This window comes from Oncorhynchus tshawytscha, linkage group LG16 (assembly GCF_018296145.1).
Source record: "Oncorhynchus tshawytscha isolate Ot180627B linkage group LG16, Otsh_v2.0, whole genome shotgun sequence".
NCBI classification, from domain to species: Eukaryota; Metazoa; Chordata; class Actinopteri; order Salmoniformes; family Salmonidae; genus Oncorhynchus; species Oncorhynchus tshawytscha.
In genome coordinates, this window is record NC_056444.1 from 61,042,733 (window position 1) to 61,064,951 (window position 22,219).

At 40.4% G+C, this 22,219-nt stretch overlaps 1 protein-coding gene across 4 annotated transcripts in view; it reads right to left on the bottom strand.

Annotated features, from left to right (window-relative positions):
- Positions 1 to 22,219, bottom strand: part of casz1 (castor zinc finger 1) — a 251,651-nt gene that overhangs the window by 89,119 nt on the left and 140,313 nt on the right. For 2 of the 4 annotated variants that reach the window (XM_024399751.2, XM_042299438.1), the window contains exon 1: positions 3,961 to 4,355. The exons of the other annotated variants lie outside the window; for them this stretch is intronic. In XM_024399751.2, the coding sequence (XP_024255519.1) occupies positions 3,961 to 4,009 (49 nt within the window). In that variant the 5' untranslated portion in view covers positions 4,010 to 4,355. Of the gene's footprint in view, positions 1 to 3,960; positions 4,356 to 22,219 lie in introns of those variants that run through there. 4 annotated transcript variants of the gene reach the window in all.

A 22,219-nucleotide genomic window follows, 5' to 3' on the forward strand; every position in this document is an offset into this window, starting at 1 on the left:
ATTGTCTCCACATTTCTCCTCCTTTTCTCTCTTATATGGCATATCAACGAGCCCAGATGATTCTTCTCCCATACTTTGCATGAAATTATAATTTCATATGTAAAATTGTGAATGAAACGGAGCAGCATAAAAGCCATAGAGAGAAGCCTCTCTATTGACTCTGCACATGTGAATACATGACATTGCACATTGGGGCTTCAGATTAACAAGTTGAGATGATATCCTCCTCGTATTTTATCTCATGGGGTTATAGCAGAAAGAAGATAATACAACTCAACCTACACACAAATCTGAGAAATATAAAGATGTCAATTTATCAAATGTCATGTTTTTTTCAGGCAAATTCAACATATTTTGTAAATGTATGAGACACTCAAGACACAAAAGAAACATATTTGCAATTATACTTGTACTGAAAGAATATAATACAAAATAATAATAATAATACATATTTTTAAATATTTCTTTAGCTGGGACAAATAAGTTTTTAGTAATATTATTATTTATTGTTTTAAATTGCCTTGGTGGATTTGAGGATAATAAAGACATAACGAAGGCCTAAAGGTGCAACCTGTTTATTATTCTGGAGTACTTCCTCTCCGAGTATTAATAAGGCCATTACTCCAGATTGGTGACGGGGAGCTTTGAGGTTTTAATTAGGTGCTGGCCACTGCATGAGTGCACAGGAGTGAAGAAAGGGGGCGGCCATGCCACTTGCCCCTGCTCCTGGCCCATATCAAGTAGCCCCCCTGAACGCTTTGCCTGCCTACTGCTGCCCGGGAGATGTATGGACGTCCATGTGCATCTGGACTTGATTTAAGCATTTGAGCGTTTGATCTCGGATGTTCCTCCCTGTCTGCTGGTACAAAAAAAGGGGAGTTGGTGCGAATTGGGTATTAGGGGGGGACTAAGGTAATTATGGTGTAGGGTGGCTTGTGTCTGATGACGGGGGACATGCTCAGGCAGGACTCAGCTGTCTCTCTCTATCTCTATCTCTCTCTCTCTCTCTCTCTCTCTCTCTCTCTCTCTCCCTCTAGCTGTTCTAAAGCCTGGTATAACACACACAGCTTCACATAACATCAATCACACACTCACTCAGAGCGGACCATAAAACTACACAAACATATACATTGCGATTAACTATGACACTTTTTTTATTTTTTTTATTTTTACAATGCCCCAATAATTGTTCGTACATGTGTGTTTTGATTTGAAATTAAAATTAACTAATTGATATGAAAGTTACCTGTGGCAAAACTACAATATGGAAATTATTGAAATGTAATTGTGAACAAATTAAGTAGATAAATAGCCTAGTGAATATACGTCTTAAATCGTTCACAGTTTTGCATAACTCTGTTTTTTTAAATTTACTGAAGTATGAACTTTTGTTGTGCTTGAAAATACAGAATTTCATTGTCATTTACAAACAGTCAGTCATCACAATGACATATTCCGATATATGTCAGTGATAAGAAAAGCACACCTTTATGTGTTGTATTCAGCTAGATGTAAATAATATATTGGGAATTCTAATGTTTTGCCTCGGTTGACATGGCGATACTAATCACCCCATTGCTAAAATGCACTCTTGCCTGACAGGGCTCCACAGAATAACCAGAGTCCCCCAGAAGAAATCGGCATAAAAGGGGTTAAAGACAATGGCTTGCATTCCACCCCCCCTCCCCTCCAAACGTCGCCCTGCTAAATTTATTTCAAAACTCTGTTAATCTGTGGTACACAACATTCTCATTAGCATAACCCAGCCCCCTCATAAAAATTCCAGCTAGTTTAATTAAAAAATGTAAATTTACTGTCATCCGAGGAGCCGGAGAATCAGGACAGCAACAGCATTTTTTATTGCTTAAGACATCAAATTGATTCGGGTTATGGCTAAATTGTGATAAAAGGTTATGGAAGGCTGCAAGACCTCGGGTCTTGTTTTCCCCCATCATTTCACCCTTTTTTTTGAAGAGGGCCGTAAAAGGTGGAGAAAGACCCACCAAGGGTTAATCAGACAACTCACTGAGGGAGAAGGCAATCGCTATTATGACTCATAAACAAGTTTTTAAAAAAAAACTTTTCTGAGCTGAGTGAAAAGTTTGAAATTAGGGTGTGTCTGGGTGGATCGAGGGTTATACTTGTTTACTGGTAGTTTCAAAACTATAATTCAGGACAACCAAGGTAACATTGAGATAATAGCCAAGCCCTTAGGTCTGTTTGTGCGAGTTTGTCGGCAAAATGGTCTACAAGTTGATTGTCACTGAACGCCACAGTTCATAACAATTGTATTATCAAGTATTAGCATCCTTTGCTTCTACCTCAAACACGTTATTTTAATGTTGAATGAAACTGTGTAGGGCCCTCCAACATATAAGGACAGGTGCAGTAGAGAGAGAGAGAGAGAGAGAGAGAGAGAGAGAGAGAGAGAGAAGAGAGAAAATTAATTCTTATTCGAAGGTAAGGTATCAAATATGATACAGGAAAAGGACATTGCTTAGTTATAGCAAAACCCATTGTACACTATATCAAAAAGTACTTTAAATAAACGGTAGTAAAAATGCATAATTCAGTTAAGTTTATATGAATATGAAAGTGAAAAAATATATCAAACAATTTCATCAACCAAATTTTCTCAGCAATGTTCTGTAATTTTTAGCCATACAAAAGGCTGCTTTCAAAATGATGAACAATCTTTCACCAAAATAGTGATTTCAGGAACTTATAAACAGGAATTTACTATGTTTATTGCTATCTTCAGTGTTTGTTTAAATTAATTGCGTGAAACAGAAATAAGTTAGATTACTGTCAGTGTGAGTCCAGAATGACTCACAGAAAAGTAACACAGTCATATGTATCAATGGTGAAAATAATTACATTACGCTTAGGAAAAACACTCACACACACACTCAGATACAGAGAGGAGAACAAAAACACACATGCGCAACAAACAAACACACAAACGTACACAGCTATACATCTAGCCAAATTCGTGGATATTGAAGAATATGATGAGGCTTCATTCAATCTGTTAACTGACTTTAAAAGTATCCCAGATTAGAATAGAAAAGTCTAAGTAAGAAATGTAATCAATTGGAATTTTTTAAACAGGTTAGTCCAAAAAAAGCATGGGGGAGAATGACACCATGAAATGTTTCAGCACAAGCTGTGGTCTAGAAAACTCTGGATATTTCACGCCATATGAATATTGAACATTCCTACAATATTTAAGACATACAAATAATTTGATAAATCATTGTACATATGGTACTGTGTATGTGTATATATTCTGTGTTGTCTCCTGTTTTAGTTATGTATGTCTAAACTCAATTCAAAATGAATGGAGCAACCAAAAAAAGGGATAGTAGTTGTTGCTGTGCTCCCTTTACATGTGTGACAACATAAGGAACACAACAGTTTGTTTGCTTTGTCCCCTTGGCAACAAGCCCTTAGGCCATTCAATACACCCTAATGCCATTTCACATACCTACGAGGGTGAACCCAGTCTGTATTTCTACAGTATGGAGCGTATTCATCTACTCAAAATCCTAAAATCAAATAAAGTAACCACATATTAGAAAAGATAAAATGAAGTGAAAATGCCTTGCAGTGTGTATGCTGGTTCACTTCAGAGCACAGATATACACTTTGACTCTTACAGGAGAAAATGAAACTGGCTCAGCTAACTTTTTTCCCCCACTTGAATGTGCTACACAGTGTTATGAGTACACTAATGTGTGCTCGTGAACTCAGAGATCATATTTTGATATTGCAACCACCATTGGGCACTGTCAAAGATCTATAAATAAGGGTGTACACTCGGGTGTATATCTACACAGCATGTGTAGTTTAATATTGGACAACTTCCCCCCTCTCGGTAGTCACTGATAAAGGCACACCTTTAACTGTCAACTAATAAAACATCTGACCAAGATAGTAGAGAAGAAGAAGAGTACTCACCATATTCAGGGAAGTCGAAGTTAAATCCTCTCAGACATGTAACTTTCATAATATTACTAAACTCTGTTAGAAAATCATTAGAATGGTTGGTTGGTGAAGGGGGAAGCAGAGCGGAAAAGTAACTAGATAAAAAGGCTTCCTTCAATCATGCACTAAACTCCTTGACATGTAATCTGTCAATAGTTTGTTGCTGAGATAATGCCGGCTGCCACGAGTGAATTTGATTGGCAGCTGGGGTCTGGCCCCTCCTCTCTGTAGTTTGATGGGGGGGTGGGTGAAAGAATATAGAGCCTTCCCCTTGCTTGCTTGCTTGCTCCCTCTCGTGCGCTCGCTCTCTCCCTCTGGTTCGCTCCCATACACACACACACCAAGCTGTTGGTGATGTTGTCTGAATAGGCTAGGAAATTACGGCAGAGCAGGAACCGGAGCAGTTTTTTTCCTCCCCTCAGTGGGCTGGCCCTTTCCATCTTTGTGGTCTACTAGCCTTTCAACTCTCTTGGGGTGGAGCCTTGCCTGGCTCTATTCAAATGAGGAAGGCAGCAACATTAAAAAGAGGTTTAGGGGGAATAGTGGTTCATATAGAATATTACACACTTTTAGGATATTGCTCAGAAACTTGACTTTTTATGGTTTTCAAAGGTAGACTAAGATTATTATTTTTTTCAACATTTTATCAGGTAATTTTATTGATATTATTCAGGTTGTAGTACTATAATAAACCAATGTTTTGCATGATACCTATATATTTTATGGTATAACAATTAAAAAGTGGAATTTGTGGAAAAATAAAATGTGCATTATGAGAGATTATGGAGATTATGAACACAACATTTCTTGAAGACTGTTAGAAATATATCACATTGACTGAAGTCCCTAACGGGAAGAAAACAAGAGTACTGACCAGATTCACATATGTTATGAAACTTTATCCAGCACTGTTGGTTTAAAAATGTACAGGTATATTAAATATTTCTCCCAAATACCCCAACAAACAAACATGCCTCTTTTTCAGCAGTCTTTCTTTAATTCATTCCCTTTCTCTCTCTCTTTCCTTGCACTCTTTTCTTTTTTTCTTTCTCTCTTTCATTCTCTCTCTCTCTCTCTCTCTCTCTCTCACCTTTCTCACTCTCTCTACCTCTTTCCTTCCCTACATCTGATAAGGTATCAGTTTTCATTGTAATTTCAGGTGAAATTATAAACGACAGCCTTTACCAGGTGACAATCAATACTTTATAAGACAAACCCCTAGCTTATTTGCCTGGCAGTTTCTTCCGCAGTGGCATGCAAAGTTTGCCTCTGGACATTCTGAACATAATGTTCAATATTACCAGTGTATTATAGAAAATATTCACATGTCATACACATAGTATAAGATCATTCAAACGTACTAGAAATGAACCAAGACAACATTGAGACATTAGTGTGCTTTCTAACACAAACAACTTCAATGACGAATAAGTAACAACAATTTTTATCACAAAGAAAGCGTTTGAAAGAATAACACTAGCGTTCAATGTTTTTGAAAAAGGGGAAATATACTTGTGTATGATTATAAAAAAAACATAATTCTATGATATGAGTCAAGGCTTCAGTTCCTGATTGCTGGCAGCAAAGTCCAAAGTGTGTACATAAAACAGGTTTTGGTTGATTCTGTAATTACGATGAGTCATCCTAGTAAATAATGGAAAAATGTCTCCTCCTTAATACAGCACTTAAAGGGGAAAATGGCCTTACAAGGAATGGAATCAAAGGCCTACACCCTGATCCTGCCATTAAAATACATTCACTACCTTAGGTAAACACTAAATCCACAGCAATTTTAGAGTAGACATTAGATAAAGATTCTTTGACTAATATTGTTTTAGGTGAAGTTGAACTGCAACCACAAGCAACATGTTTTCAGGTTTCTAAGGGTCTTCAGTGACATTTTCTCTCAGAACGGCCTAATGGTACAGGAAAAAGATTATAGCATATGAATGTATAGTATACCAATTGATTTGTTTTGAGGATTAACTGGAGTTGGTGAGATGTGATCTTCATGTGGAGCATTAGCAAAGCAAACTTTGGTCTAAAGTTTAGCAATACTGCTTAATTCATGTGTTTATACTTGCTCACGGACAGTTTCAAGTGATATGCTGTGTGTACAAGTAGAGGCTATATATGTACAGTGGGGCAAAAAAGTATTTAGTCAGCCACCAATTGTGCAAGTTCTCCTACTTAAAAAGATGAGAGGCCTGTAATTTTCATCATAGGTACACTTCAACTATGACAGACAAAATGAGAAAAAAAATCCAGAAAATCACATTGTAGGATTTTTAATGAATTTATTTGCAAATTATGGTGGAAAATAAGTAAAACAAGCAAGATTTCTGGCTCTCACAGACCTGTAACTTCTTCTTTAAGAGGCTCCTCTGTCCTCCACTCGTTACCTGTATTAATGGCACCTGTTTGAACTTGTTATCAGTATAAAAGACATCTGTCCACAACCTCAAACAGTCACACTCCAAACTCCACTATGGCCAAGAACAAAGAGCTGTCAAAGGACACCAGAAACAAAATTGTAGACCTGCACCAGACTGGGAAGTCTGAATCTGCAATAGGTAAGCAGCTTGGTTTGAAGAAATCAACTGTGGGAGCAATTATTAGGAAATGGAAGACATACACTGATAATCTTCCTCGATCTGGGGCTCCACGCAAGATCTCACCCCGTGGGGTCAAAATGATCACAAGAACGGTGAGCAAAAATCCCAGAACCACACGGGGGGACCTAGTGAATGACCTGCAGAGAGCTGGGACCAAAGTAACAAAGCCTACCATCAGTAACACACTACGCCGCCAGGGACTCAAATCCTGCAGTGCCCTGCTTAAGCCAGTACATGTCCAGGCCCGTCTGAAGTTTGCTAGAGAGCATTTGGATGATCCAGAAGAAGATTGGGAGAATGTCATATGGTCAGATGAAACCAAAATAGAACCTTTTGGTAAAAACTCAACTGGTCGTGTTTGGAGGACAAAGAATGCTGAGTTGCATCCAAATACCACCATACCTACTGTGAAGCATGGGGGTGGAAACATCATGCTTTGGGGCTGTTTTTCTGCAAAGGGACCAGGACAACTGATCCGTGTAAAGGAAAGAATGAATGGGGCCATGTATCATGAGATTTTGAGTGAAAACCTCCTTCCATCAGCAAGGGCATTGAAGATGAAACGTGGCTGGGTCTTTCAGCATGACAATGATCCCAAACACACCGCCCGGGCAACGAAGGAGTGGCTTCGTAAGAAGCATTTCAAGGTCCTGGAGTGGCCTAGCCAGTCTCCAGACCTCAACCCCATAGAAAATCTTTGGAGGGAGTTGAAAGTCTGTGTTGCCCAGCAACAGCCCCAAAACATCACTGCTCTAGAGGAGATCTGCATGGAGGAATGGGCCAAAATACCAGCAAGTGTGTGAAAACCTTGTGAAGACTTACAGAAAACGTTTGACCTCTGTCATTGGGGCGGCAAGGGTAGTAGCCTAGTGGTTAGAGCGTTGGACTAGTAACTGGAAGGTTGCAAGTTCAAATCCCCAAGCTGACAAGATACAAATCTGTCGTTCTGCCCCTGAACAGGCAGTTAACCCACTGTTCCTAGGCAGTCATTGAAAATAAGAATTTTTTCTTAACTCACTTGCCTAGTTAAATAAAGGTAAAATATAAAATAAAATAATTGCCAACAAAGGGTATATAACAAAGTATTGAGATAAACTTTTGTTATTGACCAAATACTTATTTTCCACCATAATTTGCCAATAAATTCATTAAAAATCCGTGAAAAATGTGATTTTCTGAATTTTTTTCTCATTACGTCTGTCATAGTTGAAGTGTACCTATGATGAAAATTACAAGCCTCTCTCATCTTTTTAAGTGGGAGAACTTGCACAATTGGTGGCTGACTAAATACTTTTTTGCCCCACTGTATAACACTATTTAAACAATGTAGAGAGGGTAAGTAGAATAACTTTCTATGAACAACCTGTGTGATGCATTTTGAATGCATCATAAGCATGAATATAGTTACATAGGACTATAATAATGAGCCATGAGCTGTTAAGAATGCCAATAGCAAGCATGACCTGTTACAGCAACTCATTATCATAGATTGCGAAATAAACACAAATAATTTTTTTAAAATGTTTTAATGTACAGTACATGATTTTGTATACAGTGCATTTCAATCACGTTAATTAGGAACTTTGCAACTACTTACTACATTCTAACTACTTAGCTAGCATGTTAGCTAACCCTAACCTTAACTCTTTAACTACTTAACTAGCACGTTAACTAACCCTAACCCTAATCTCTAACCCTAACCCCTTAGCCACGTTAGCCACAACAAATTGGAATTTGTAAGAACATTGTGTAATGTACAAAAATGCATTATGAAGAAACTTGTGACACAAAGTAATTTTCACAATAAGCTGTGATAACTACAATGAACAAAAACGTTTCTGGATATTGTCAGGAACTGTCGTACATGTTGATCCAGAGCATCCCAAACATGCTCAATGGGGTGACATGTATGGTGAGTATTCAGGCCATGGAAGAACTAGGATATTTTCAATTTGCAGGAATTGTGTACAGATCCTTGTGAAATGGGGCAATGCATTATCATGCTGAAACATGAGGTGATGGCGGCGAATGAATGGCCTGACAATGGGCCTCAGGATCTCATCACGGTATTTCTGTGTATTCAAATTGCCATCGATAAAATTAAATTGTGTTCATTGCCTGAAGCTTATGCCTGCCCTACCATAACCCCACCACCACCATGGGGCACTCTGTTCACAACGTTGACATCAACAAACCACTCGCCCACACGACACCATGTCATCTGCCCGATACAGTTGAAACCGGGTTTCATTCGTGAAGAGCACACTTCTCCAGCGTGCCAGCGGCCATTGAAGGTGAGCATTTGCCCACTGAAGTCAGTAACGACGCCAAACTGCAGTCAGGTCAACGAGGACGATGAGCACGCAGATGAGCTTCCCTGAGATGGTTTCTGACAGTTTGGGCAAAAATTATTAGGTTGTGCAAACCCACAGTTTCATCAGCTGTCCGGATGGCTGGTCTCAGACGATCCCGCAGGTTAAGACACCAAATGTGGAGGTCCTGGGCTGGCGTGGTTACAAGTGGTCTGTGGTTGTGAGGCCGGTTGGATGTACTGCCAAATTGTTGTAGTTGAGAAATGAACATTCAATTATCTTGCAACAACTCTGGTGGACATTCCTGCAGTCAGCATGCCAGTTGCAAGATACCTCAAACCTTGAGACATCTGTGGCATTGTGTTGTGTGATAAAACTGCACATTTTAGAGTGACCATTTCCCCGGAACAAGGTACAACTGTGTAATGATCATGATGTTTAATCAGCTTCTTGATAAGCCACACCTGTCAGGTGGATGGATTATCTTGGCAAAGGAGAAAGGCTCACTAACAGGGATATGTGCACAAAATTTGAGGGAAATAAGCATTTTGCTTATGGACATTTTTTGGGGATCTTTTATTTCAGCTCATGAAACATGGGACCAACACTTTACGTTTTGCATTTATATTTTTGTTCAGTATAGTTGGTTACAGAGTGTAGGCACTTTCTATGAACTAGTGATGTTTAGTTTGTGAAGGATTCGTTCTTTTTGAACAACTCTTTTTACTGACTCGAGAGAGTCAGTTTTCTGAGTGACTCATACATTTTTGTATTTTTGTATTTCGTTTGACCAGCTAGCCACAATGAGTTCTACACAGCAGGATTAATACATGCTAGTCCGGAGACGTGCTCCAACCAACAACTGTTTGTCATATACAGTATGCGTGCAGGCAAATTATATCACGCTGCAGGCAGCATAGAGAAGAAAAATACATGTTTAGAGCTGTTAATTGATCGGATGGTGCAAGAATGAATACAATCAATTGATAACTGAATGTTATGATGGACACAGCTTTTGTAAAAGCAAAATATACACAGCCTCTGCTCAACAGTCTCAGTCACAAATGACAGCTTCAATAAGCTCCTTATGGTGAATGACATATGAACGAGAGGCTTGTAGAATCATGAATATTTTGAGTTTTCAGTTCATTGTGCTCTCTTGCATTACTGACTCAAATGAACGAAATCAGTAGGAAGTTGAGTTATTTTGACTGAACAAGTTGAAAAAATCAGTCAGTAGAAAGAGCCAAACTTCTCATCACTACTATGAACAACCTGTGTGTGGTGCATTATCATTATAACTGTGTTATAAGCATTTCTAAATGTACTTAGGGTGGACTATAATAAGGAGCGATTAGTGGTTATGAATGGCAAGTTTGATAATACAAATTTATACATGTATAAATCTCCTGTGTGTCTATTTCATTCTGAATGGATTTATAGCCATTATGTAAAGGATATAAATAACCTTGAGCAGCTATGAATGCTTATAACAAGTCGTATAATGCACTATGGGAAATTATAGGTACATGTACAACTTGTTCAATCTGTAGTTAAGGCAGGCCTAAGGCCCAAATTCCCCACTCATAACAATAACAGTAAAGTAAACTACAGTACCAATGATTTATGCAATTTGAAGACAGTCCCACATTGAACTTAGACCCGTGCAACAAAAAAGAATTGTCCAGGACAGTGCATTGCCTCACACATTGCCTCAGAATTCGAAAATATCCTGACATCATCATCTGTTTACAGAACACGGGTGGTTATAATGCTGATTGATATTCGAGCATAAATCTGTCTTGACTTTTTTATTTTACCTTTATTTAACTAGGCAAGACAGTTAAGAACAAATTCTTATTTACAATGACGGCCTACCCCGGTTTCCCCTAACCCGGACGACACTGTGCCAATTGTGCGCCGCCCTATAGGACTCCCGAACACGGGCCGGTTGTGATACAGCCCGGGATCGAACCAGCACTGAGATGGAGTGCCTTAGACTGCTGTGCCACTCGGGAGCCCCCTGAGTGGTGCAGCACATACAAATAACACAACAAGCATTAACTGGAAATGGGATTGAAACAACACATTTGACCTTGTACTGTGAAGTGGATCAGTTCTGTAGTGTAAAAAACTGTAAAACCCTGCAAGAGGAATGATGGGCATTGCAGGCACTCGGGACTCTAGCTGCCATATTTGGGCGCGATACCATTATTTTTCAATAAGAACTGAGGGGGCCATTCGTTTGATGTGGTCTCCGAGTATTGTATGGGGCATGCTGGAGAGTGTTGAGGATGAGGTGTGGTGGTAGGGAGGGGTGTGTGGGGGTGTGACATGGCAGGGGAACATCAGTCAAAGGGCCGCTGCGCCAGACGTTTGGTCGCCCCTGACTGCGCACTCCAGGAGGGGCTGGTCTGGTGCAGGGCCACTCGCAGGCCTCCATTCCACTAGGACAAAAGCCAGGGCCCAGTTGAAAGATGTGAATTCAGGGGCTTTTGTGCCCAAAGCTCAGGGACATGCCGAGTGAGAAATCTGACCTTTGCCGAGAGTTAGATTGTGTTTTTGAACCCCTCTTGCTGTCTCTGGCAGTTCAGGGCAAAGAGTGAGTGAGCTAATGTGAGGAGGGGAGAGTGTGTGTGTGTGTGTGTGTGTGTGTGTGTGTGTGTGTGTGTGTGTGTGTGTGTGTGTGTGTGTGTGTGTGTGTGTGTGTGTGTGTGTCCGTGTGCGTGTGTGGGGTGGGTGGGGGGGGTGGGGGGGGGTAGACTGTGCTAAGAGGTTGGCTAGTGGAGGATACATGACCAAGGGTATGGGCGGAATGTGTTGGTCACATAGGGATGGTGTCCTTAAAGTTTGGGGAAAAAGTTAAGAGTTTGTGTTTTTTAACAGATAATCAAGGATTGTTTATTCTGACACTTACTGTCACGAGTTTGTAAAATTGGCAGGAAATTGAATGTGCCAAAGCTCAATTCAGGCTTCAAGCGGGCTTTGACAAAAGCATTTGCCCTTGTGTTGTTCTAGGGAGTCTGTGATGTTGGATATTATTCCCTCTCACGTCTGTTTATATAGCGTTATATATTTATTTTTGCGCAGAGAAGGTGCTGAATATTAAACTTTGGCATACCTAGCATACTGGTGACGGCTATGCACCAAAGTCTTAATGATCAACATCTTGATGATGTGTGTCACTAATTTATGTGGATTTGGCCTTCATAATTATGATTGAGTATTGATATTCATTTGATATGGTAAATCCTTGTCTGGATATATTAAAATGTCCCCTTTCACAAGCTGGTATGAGGTACTGTATGTTTGTCAGCATAAGATATTTTGTCTTGTATAATACAGTGCTAAATGATATTACTGAGAGCAGAGATTATGTGGATAAAATGTGTTTTACTGTCAATACATTTTTCAAAACAGTGCTTTCATCCCCTGCCTTTAATCATCATATCTTCCGCAGTTCTCTCCCGGATGCAGACATCCATAATGCAATCTTCCTAATTTTGATCCCTCGCAATCTGGTTTTTAAAAGGGAAGGGAAAAAAGGGAAGGAAAAAAAGGGACATATTTCTGAAGGCTCGGTCCATAATCATTTTAGACAGATAGCCTTTCCCATCGCAGATGAGCAAATATTTGTAAACCAGCTATCTAATGGAAAATTAGAGCGAAATTCATGACGGAGAAATCCGATTATCCGTAATTCTATTATGCCATTTTAGCCCACACAGCATATTTTTGTAGAGTTTTTTCCATAAATACCTATGCCAGGGGTCCCGCTAATCAAATCAAATTGAAATTCATCTTCCCATTAAATTCAATTAGCCGCAATTTCTAAAGCCTAACAAAGATTTTAATTACTAAATTATAAAATTCTCCCAAGCCAAATTGGGGAGAGAAAAAGTGCATCCCTCGCATTCAAAAAAAACAAACCCACAGAAGGAAATTGCTGATCAAAAAAAGATATCCAGGGGAAAATAAAATTAGGGGAAGAGCGCTGGGGCCCTTGTTCAGCGAGTCTGGGGTGGAGAGTGACGTGTGCCAAACTCGAAGCTCCTGGGCCGAAGGAAATGAACTTAGTCGAGGTGCTCTCTGTCTCTAAATGTCTGCCCTCTGAGTTATTACACCGTCATTTACTAATTGACACCTTAATTTCATTTATGGGGCTCCTGCACTCATAAGGCAACATCTGGGTGGGCCAGTGGTCTTAAAGCAGAAGCAGGGTGCCTGCAGCCACATCAGTGATACAGGTAAACCTTAGGCCTGTAAGGTCCTTTCTCTCTCACCGGTAGCAGATGCCGATTATGGATTTGATAATGGACAGGGCTTAAGGAACACTGTCCTCATATGTTTAAATCCCCTGATTCATCGCGATGGGAATAACGCTTCATGTGCGGCCACGCAAGAAGACCTTTCACTGGCCATAGAGCTGACCCCCTTGAAGCTCAAGTAGCTTATTTTTGTCGGGAAAACTTCCTTTCAAAAGGCATTCAGTGACCAATGGAAATGTTCAGTATGCAGAGAGTAGTCTACATCCAGAGATGAAAGAGACCATGCAAGTAGGTTGTGTTTAAGTAAATTAAAACTTTTTGTCGAATATGCATTGAATAGGACAAACTAGGAATTACGGCAGAGCAAATTCATGATGATAATAAGGACAGCACCAGCTATGGTCTCAGGTCACCACTAGGCCCATTTCCCAGCCACCCCTTTCTCCTTCACCAATGGGCAGCTAAAACAACAGCTCAGCATGCCCTGCAAACACTACAAAGCTCTGTCTGAAAAGACACCTGCTGCTGTTATTCACTTTAAGGCTCTTTAACGGCTGACTTTGTTTGTTTAAAAGGCCCAAAAGAGAAAGACAACCTTCAGACTGGATTGGGCGGTGATGTATTGGATAAATACAACTTCTAATTGTTTAGAAACAAACGTCTAGTTTCAGAGAAGTACAGAGGGGTTCGCTCCTTTTGAAGAGGTCTGTCTGGCGTTGCTCGCAGACAGCCAAACGCTCGAAGTGGATCTGTAAATATGACCAAACTGAAACTTTAATCTGCTTTTTCCATACTCAAGCTGGCCGGGTATTAGAGATAATCTTTTATGTGTGTCATATGGTGGAAGATATGGATGGAGCTCATTTTTTTGAGACAAATCTGATATTTGTCAACCGGTTGAAAAAAACCTGGGGATTTTCCTCCTAATCCTCCCTCGATGTGAAGGCGCGTTAACAGCGAAATGCAGATGGTGTTCTGTGCCCAGCACAGAGAGCAGTGCATACGGGAAGGCGCAGGCTAGCCTCACCAGGGCTCAACGCAAACCTGCGGATAGCTAACGCCCCAAACATAATTAAGAGCCATTTGTGCAAGCGCTAGCCGGTCCGGGTGTTTTCTCTAGTAACAACTTTTCAGAATACCCTTCTTTGTTGTTGCTCCTCTTTGTTTTTTCGCCTTTCCAACACAACATCCTTAGTTCTGGGCTGTGCTCATCTAATATTCAGTTTCAAGTCTTCAATTCGAATAAGGTAAAGAAAACAAATTATAAATAAAATGGTGGCATAAATCTTTTAGGATCCTAATTCTAACCTCCCCTTGGAGTGTTTTTGTCTTGATTTTGTCACATGAAGCACTTCTGCTTTCCGTTCCCACTGTTAGGCGTGGTTCAGTTGACACTGGTAGAAAAGCCCTTTCTTCAGTTGCTTTCTTGTTTTGGCACACTGTGCTTTTGTGGTGTGTCAATCCTTTTAAACACAATTATAATTTGGGTAACTCTTGGTTTTCTTTACGAGAGACGTAAAAACAACTTTAGTTTATGTTTTTTTTGGGGCCCACAGGGTTGAATATCAATCCGGGGCAAGTCGCCTCTAATACACTGCTCACTATGGAGCTAAAACTGATCATTAGACACATTTCTTCTCAAAGACGTCATGACAAATGGAGCAAAGCTGCTAATCGAATATTTCAGAACATATCTGCTCTGGGCACTTTAGCACCAGAATGCAAGATGGCAGAATGCTATGAATACATTCCTCATCTGCTGTGGAGGTCTTGACTACATTCAACATTCTATTGATAGTTATCTCAAGTTTTCACATACACTAGGTCATGTACTTTATACACTGTATATGACTGAGTCCTAGCTTCCCCGTCCTAGCTTCAACAAGCCATCCGTTTCTAAGAAGGTACCAAACACATGACAAGAACAGGAAAGACCAGTATTCTAAATGAAAAGGAGGCCTCTGTGAGTCTGTAAAATGGCACTGTTAACATGGCAGCTCAGCTTTTTAAGAGGTAATATACTTCCTACCCGCAGGCGAGCGTCCTTCTAAACCAACTATTAAATATGTAATGCGACTGAAGCAGACACTGAGGGACAGACCGTAACGTGACTGAAGCAGACAGTGAGGGACAGACCAGATTAATGTCAGGGCTTACAGACAGACAGAGACTATTACCTCTCAGCATAGAGGTATAGGGGACTAACACAGCTCCATAAAACATAGATGTACACTGTAGTATACAGTAAGATACTCACAGTTCTTTACCTTAACCTGCGTTTAATAAGACTTATTTGACTTAATTCCACTCACTTTGACCTGACCTTCTCTATTCCTATTTTTAAATGGTTTTCATGGTAGGATTTGCTATTTAAGTTGTATTATTGGGAATACTCTCAGTGTAAAATGACATCCTATCAGAATTGGGGCAGTTAACATGTGCTCCTAACTCAAGATAAACCAGGGTCATTGACCATTTATTCAATCAACAGACAAGGATTGTATCATCCTGGAGCCTGTGTCTCTTATCTGGTCAACTGCAGCTCTTTAACTTCCTCGTTGCCTGCGTCGCAAATGGCACCCTATTCCCTAAATAGTGCACTGTATAGAGAATAGGGTACACTTTGGGACATAACTGTGGCCTTCACAAAAGAGAATATAAAACCCAAAATGGACTAATAAAGCTTCAATAAAGGCTAAAATATGTTATAGCGTTGACCCACAGCACAAGCGGGGATTCTGCACACTGCTTATTTGGAACACTCTTACTTGTATTAGAGTGAAAGTGATATGTTATCCTCTAAAGGCGGTGCTGTTTCGCCGTGCTTATTTACTTTCATGGAATTCCTTATGTTTTCGACTAATTGATATTGACATTAAGAATGGGTCCAAATGGAAGAGTAAAAGGCAAAGAGCCCTATTAGGTCTTATCTATTGTGTGGGCATTTGTTTTGCGCAAGGCAGGCTTGACATCTATTGATTAGCTCATCCCGATAAAAAAGTTGACATTATAAGCACTATGAAATTCAGCATTTTTTTTAACCTTCAGAGATGCTTTACATTCGTCTGTGAAATAAATAAATAAATCCACGACCAGGTTGGGGGGGTAAAAATCGCTAAAGCTCTTTTGGTGTAATTGGCTGAATAGCAAGGGCAGCAGAAAATGTCCAGGCAGGCGACAGTGTGAAGGGGACTCGGTCACAGCGCAAAACTAACCCCTCAGCAGCGACGAGGGAGCTAGACGAACTGGGGGGCAAGCAAGCATACAGCAAGGGCCTGGCACATCTTAACTAGTGCAAGCTGCTCACTCGCCCTCTCTCTCACTCACTCGCTCGCTTCGGGGTAAGCTCCAGATCGGGGGTCCATTTCTAGACAAGTTAAGTAAATAACACGAGCCAGGCTGCAGACGACAGCAACAAGGAAAGATAAATCCCCCAAAGTCACAGCGGTGGCACTCCACTAAATCCAATCAAACTGAGGAGAGGGAGAGGGGGGAGGAGAGAGACAGAGGGAAGGAGGGAGAGAGAGAGATATCCTCTTTACTGCCTGTGTGTGTCCAACAGCATTGGTAGAATAACACCTCATTCAGTCTTTAGCCCTCCTCAAAGGACAGGCAGGGATAACACTTATAACCCTGTGGCTTTATCTCTCCTGCAGATTTTCCATAAAATGCCGAGCCAGGGAGCCGGGGCCATGTGACTGCCATGTAGGTCAGGGCAGATGGGGGGTAGAGAGGGAGGGAAGGAGGGAGGGAGATGGAGAGAGACCGAGAGAGAGGGGGAGGACGGGAGTTTTTCGATGGAACTGTTGAAAATAGCAGGCCGTAACCAGATTAGATCAATAAGGATTGTTTCTATATCTGTCTGTGAATAGGACAGAGAGAGAGAGAGAGACGGAGAGAGAGAGAGACACTGAGAGACACGGAGAGAGAGCGAGAAAGAGAGAGAGAGAAAGAGGGAGAGAGAGAGAGAGAGAGAGAGAGGGAGACGGAGGGAGAGACAGAGAGAGAGACAGAGAGCTAATGTCAGAGGGAAAGAAGAAAATGAGAGAGGACGAGAGTGACAACCAAAGTGTCAGTTTCAGGCCTTAAAACAGGGGTGTCAAACTCATTCCACAGAGAGCTTAGTGTCTGCTAATTTTTGGTCCTAACTTTCAGTTAAGACCTAGAAAACCAGGTGATGTAAGTTCCTTACTAACCAGTGACATAAATTCATCAATCAAGTACAAGGGAGGAGCGAAAACCTGCAGACATCGGCCGTCCGTGGAATGAGTTTGACACATGTGCCTTAACGCAACAAGTTTCAAGGTAGGGAAATGATTGGGAGGGACAATTTTCAAGCCAGCTCCATTTGCAAAGCGCTAGCTATATTTACCAAACATGTACTGGACATGCAGCATACATATTGCACTTGCGGGATCATCCCTTACATTGGTTTATCACCGGATAACTGGAGTCCTATAGGCTTTTGGTCCAAAGTAGTGCACTAAGTAGGGAATAGGGTTTCAGTTGGGAAGCTTGAACTCGGTGTACACTGATAAGTGACAGCTGGCTAAGTCACAGGAGCCAAGAAACAGGACACCGATTGCCAGTCGCGTAAATAAATGTCAAAAATCCCAGCTCCCAGCTCTGCCGGCACCCAAATCTAGGGATGAAACTGAGACCCTGAGAGAGAGATGTCTTTAGCAGCAGTTCTAGGGTACAGTATGAATCCCCCTACTGGGGCATGTTTTGACACGATGGCTACGTCCACGAAAGCCTATTCACTGTAGCTTCATTTGACGCAATTTATCAGAGGATAACAGATATTAATGTCGAAAGTGCCTGTCGTACTACCAAGGCTCTAGTAATGAAGTAGGATCCTCTAATGTACTCACTACGTAGACTTTCAAAACGAGATATTTTACTAAGCCCTGTCTGGCAACCCATCACACAGCCAAACAAACTGCATGCAGCTGGGTCCTGCAAGGCCCCTACATATGCACTAAATCGACAACTTTAGGTCTATGGTGATGATGGTCCTGGATGTGTTGTGTGGTTTGTTCATCTGACTGTGAATAATCTGTGAGGACACTGGCCACTTCTCCTTTGAGACAGGTAAACAGAGCTTGACCTTGTGTCAAGAGTTTTCATCCTCATTGTATCGACTACCTAGTATGCCTTGAGACTTCACTTGCTTACATTGAAGCATACATTGATCAAATGGTTGATCATCGTCCATGACATTCAGAGAATTACGAGGATATGTCAATATTCGGCAACTCAATGGGTGCTTTCATTTAACTAATGGGTGCATTCATTTTTAAGGCCTTTAGTTTCCATATGCCTAGGGCAAACCGTTTCCCCAGTGGAATATCAGTGAAGCTTGATGGAATACAAAAGATGGACAGGGTGAGGGCTTTGCGTCATTCACTGACCTTGACCTATCTTTTGACCCACTCAATCACACCATTCTGTTTTGATCAATAAGGGACAGGTGATGTGCTAGCCCTAAAAGGTGAAATGTCTATATTTGAAATCTTTTTTTTCTCTTATTTTTCCCCCTTTTTTTTACATAAGGACTCCTGAGCACCAGAGGACATGATATGTTTGAATAACTAACCAGACAACATCAAACCAAAACACTCCATCCCCGTTTAAAACAATTATTGATCAAAAAACAGCATCTGTCTGTACATAAAGGCCTCTTTCAATTGATTTTTTTTCTTACCCTGGCTGAAAAAAATATATAATAGAGTTGATATGAATTAAGGAGTGTTTTGCTTCAATTCATCTAAGCAGACTCAGACAATAGATGTTGTTGCTAGGGAAACATGATAACACAGATTCTATCTGTTGCTTAACAATCAATTACTTGAATGCCTTTATACTGGTGTTTACAGTGAAACACAAAAGAGACTGTTAAAAAAGCCAGGTGGCTTTAGTGTAGGACAGCGCCATATACAGACAGCCTCTTTTGTCAGGTTCGGAAATTCAACAACCCTGCAATCCAACAAGCATTGCAAATATGCACAGGGTTTTTGTTGAAAAGACCGTTTTTATTCCACCAATGAAGGCCCAAACAAAGCTGTGACTTTTATCCCTGCTAATCCAAACCTACTGCCTGGTGTTTGCTAGAACTCCTGCTTTTTTTGTTGTTGCTGTGGCTGTATTGAGCATGTTGTTGAATTCTGCTCAGTACACTACGTTTGGGATCTCAAACTTATTTCATGTGGTTGCGGTGTAGCTATTATTGTGCTGCAAAGAACTTGTGACCGATCAGGTGTCACTTAAAACTGGCACAGTTGGTCGTCATGTTTTTTTTATTTTTTTTTTACAAACGTCCACTGCCTCTAATAGTTAGGCATACTTAGGCTCAAGGTTGATCTGTGTAATTTCCGTGACACTTCCATTTAAGCTCAATGACATTACTGACATTAAGCTTCATAAGGCGGTCATAAGAACGGCATCATGATTATGTTTATGACCTATGACATTAACACTTATGAAGCATGACATTATAAACATCGGATTTAGTTGTGCTTCTAACCATTGTATGCATCTTTACAAGAGTGTAAGTGCTGAAGGCGTGAGAAGTATATGGTCGAACCGTAATGACCTACAGTTTTTGTCCTTATGACAGATTTGTGTAGGCTTTATGTCTGTAGGCTTTGAGTTAAGTGTTTAATTGGTGACACTTTATTTGAAGGGTACCAACATGAGGACTTCATAACACATTCATAACCCACGCATAGCCCATTAATAAGAAGTGCATAATAATGTAATACCTGCTTATGTCAATGTCATGTATGTGTTATGTCACAGTAGTGCCTACTGCAATGATACATTTGTATTTTAGACATGTGTATTGCTTATGTGTTATGTATGGGTTATGAATGTGTGGATACTCTTCATGTAGAGTGTTCCCTTTCTGTTTCTGTCAGACATGCCCTAGAGAGAACCCAGACGTGAGGGTATTCAGTATGACACAAATTGACTGAAACATGCAATAGAACAACTATTGTTGGACCAACAGTGTTTGTGACATCATGCCGTAGGGTTATAGGACAACACTCAAGAAAGGTTACAAATATTTCTGACTCCTGCAAAGAGTCTTTTTAAAAGCAGGCAAATCCATGTACATGTCCTCCTCAACCAAAAAAGGCTAATCTAAAGTGGGTAAAGAGATTAAATGACGTGACCCAGCAATAGCAAAGTAAATCAAGGGCTATTCCTGTCTCTAAAGCCACTTCATCCTGAGGATGAAAATTCACAGAAGTGACTTCAGGTGAGGAGGATCTATAATTGACATATATTGTGGTGTAGTAAAGCAGGGTTTTGTCATAGGACTTAAGTGCTATGTAGTTCCTCTTTTATGACAATTTGCCACTTTCAATAATCGGTAACACTTTATTTGAAGGGTACCTTTATAAGGGCTTCTTTAGACAAGTATGCGTTATTAATGTGCTATGAAGTCCTTATGCAGGTACCCATCAAATAAAGTGTTACCAAATAATCTCCTTATTCTAGCTCATCACAACTGGTTCTCAAATACAACGTAACAACTTAAACTTCACAATACATTTCAATAACAGGAGGTAAGCATTTTCACTTGTTCATATCGTTTACAAAATGACGATCTATTAATGCATTTTGTTTGTGACACGCCAATATTGAGGAAATGACATTCCAGCACCATAGATATCAGCATCTGTACCAAAAGCATCCTTTCTACAGTAATTGAAAAATAGAAGACACGACTAGACAAATCACGCATGGCTGATATTATTACGGCTGCAGCCTTGTTAGATAGGCTTATACAGGTACATTCTTTTCATCAAGATGAAAGGATTAAAAGGGACACTTTCACACCGTTAAGCTAACCATTTCCAAAGACAGTGAAGAGAGTGAAGGTTCAAAGTGGCAAACGTGTGCTTCAAAGATGAAACCCTCCCCACTTAAGACATTGTCAAAGTTTCCCAACGCCTGCCAGGCCTGTGCAGCTAGCCCTTTTGATTGAAAATAATATGATGCTCCATCTTTCAAAGATGTACGTTTCCCAAAGCATTGTTGATTGCCCTGTGTCCATTACTTGGAGGGATTATGATAATATTCCACATTGTGCTCGGCGTGATGCACAGGAAATTCAATACTCAAAAGGTTAATGCAATCAATTAGGATGACAAAGGAGTAAAGTAAAACCCTCCTGCTCGCTGAAAAAAGAGACAGGGGAAAAAAGGGTGGAGAAAAGGTATTGAAAGCTTGAATGGATCCGCTGAGAGAAAAGAGGCACTCAAAAAGAGAGAAAAATAGCATTTACTCTGTGTACCCTTCAAAGCCAACTCTGTGCAACAAACACACACACCACCATCATCATGCACAACCACACACACACTCACAAACACACACACCACCATCATGCACCACCACACACACAAGCACAAACACACACACCACCATCATGCACAACCACACACACACACACACACACACACAAATTGTGAATTACATCATTTAGCATTTGACAAATGTACCTTTAACAATAAAGGAACAACACTTGTCTTTGAAGGTAATCGGACACACTAAGCTCGGGAAAATGGATCCAATGCTAGAAGCATGGCTCTCAATTAATAATGAAAATGTATAATGCTGTGGATGTTCTATGGACGTTCCAAGTCAAGTTTTTGCTCAATACTTCCTTTTTGTGTGTGTATTGTTGCGTGGATTGAATATTAAACAACAGTTGGGGTCTACAACTGTGCACGTGAATTATATCTTTTGTTATTTAAATAGATGTTACAATCCTACACAACACAAAGGAGTCTCATCATTGCAGATAAATGGATAAACTTGGATGGCGGCGTTGAGCTCTTGCAACCGTTGTAATAATCCATATTACCTTTTCTAGACTGTAGCTCAGTCTGTCAGAGTGCTGATGTATTAATCACATTCTCTGTGGCTAATGTTAGTATTATTAGAGGCTGGGTTGGCAATACTTCACTAACATTTGCTACACCAATTTCTTTGCAGATGCAAGACGAAAAGCCTAAAACCTTGGTAA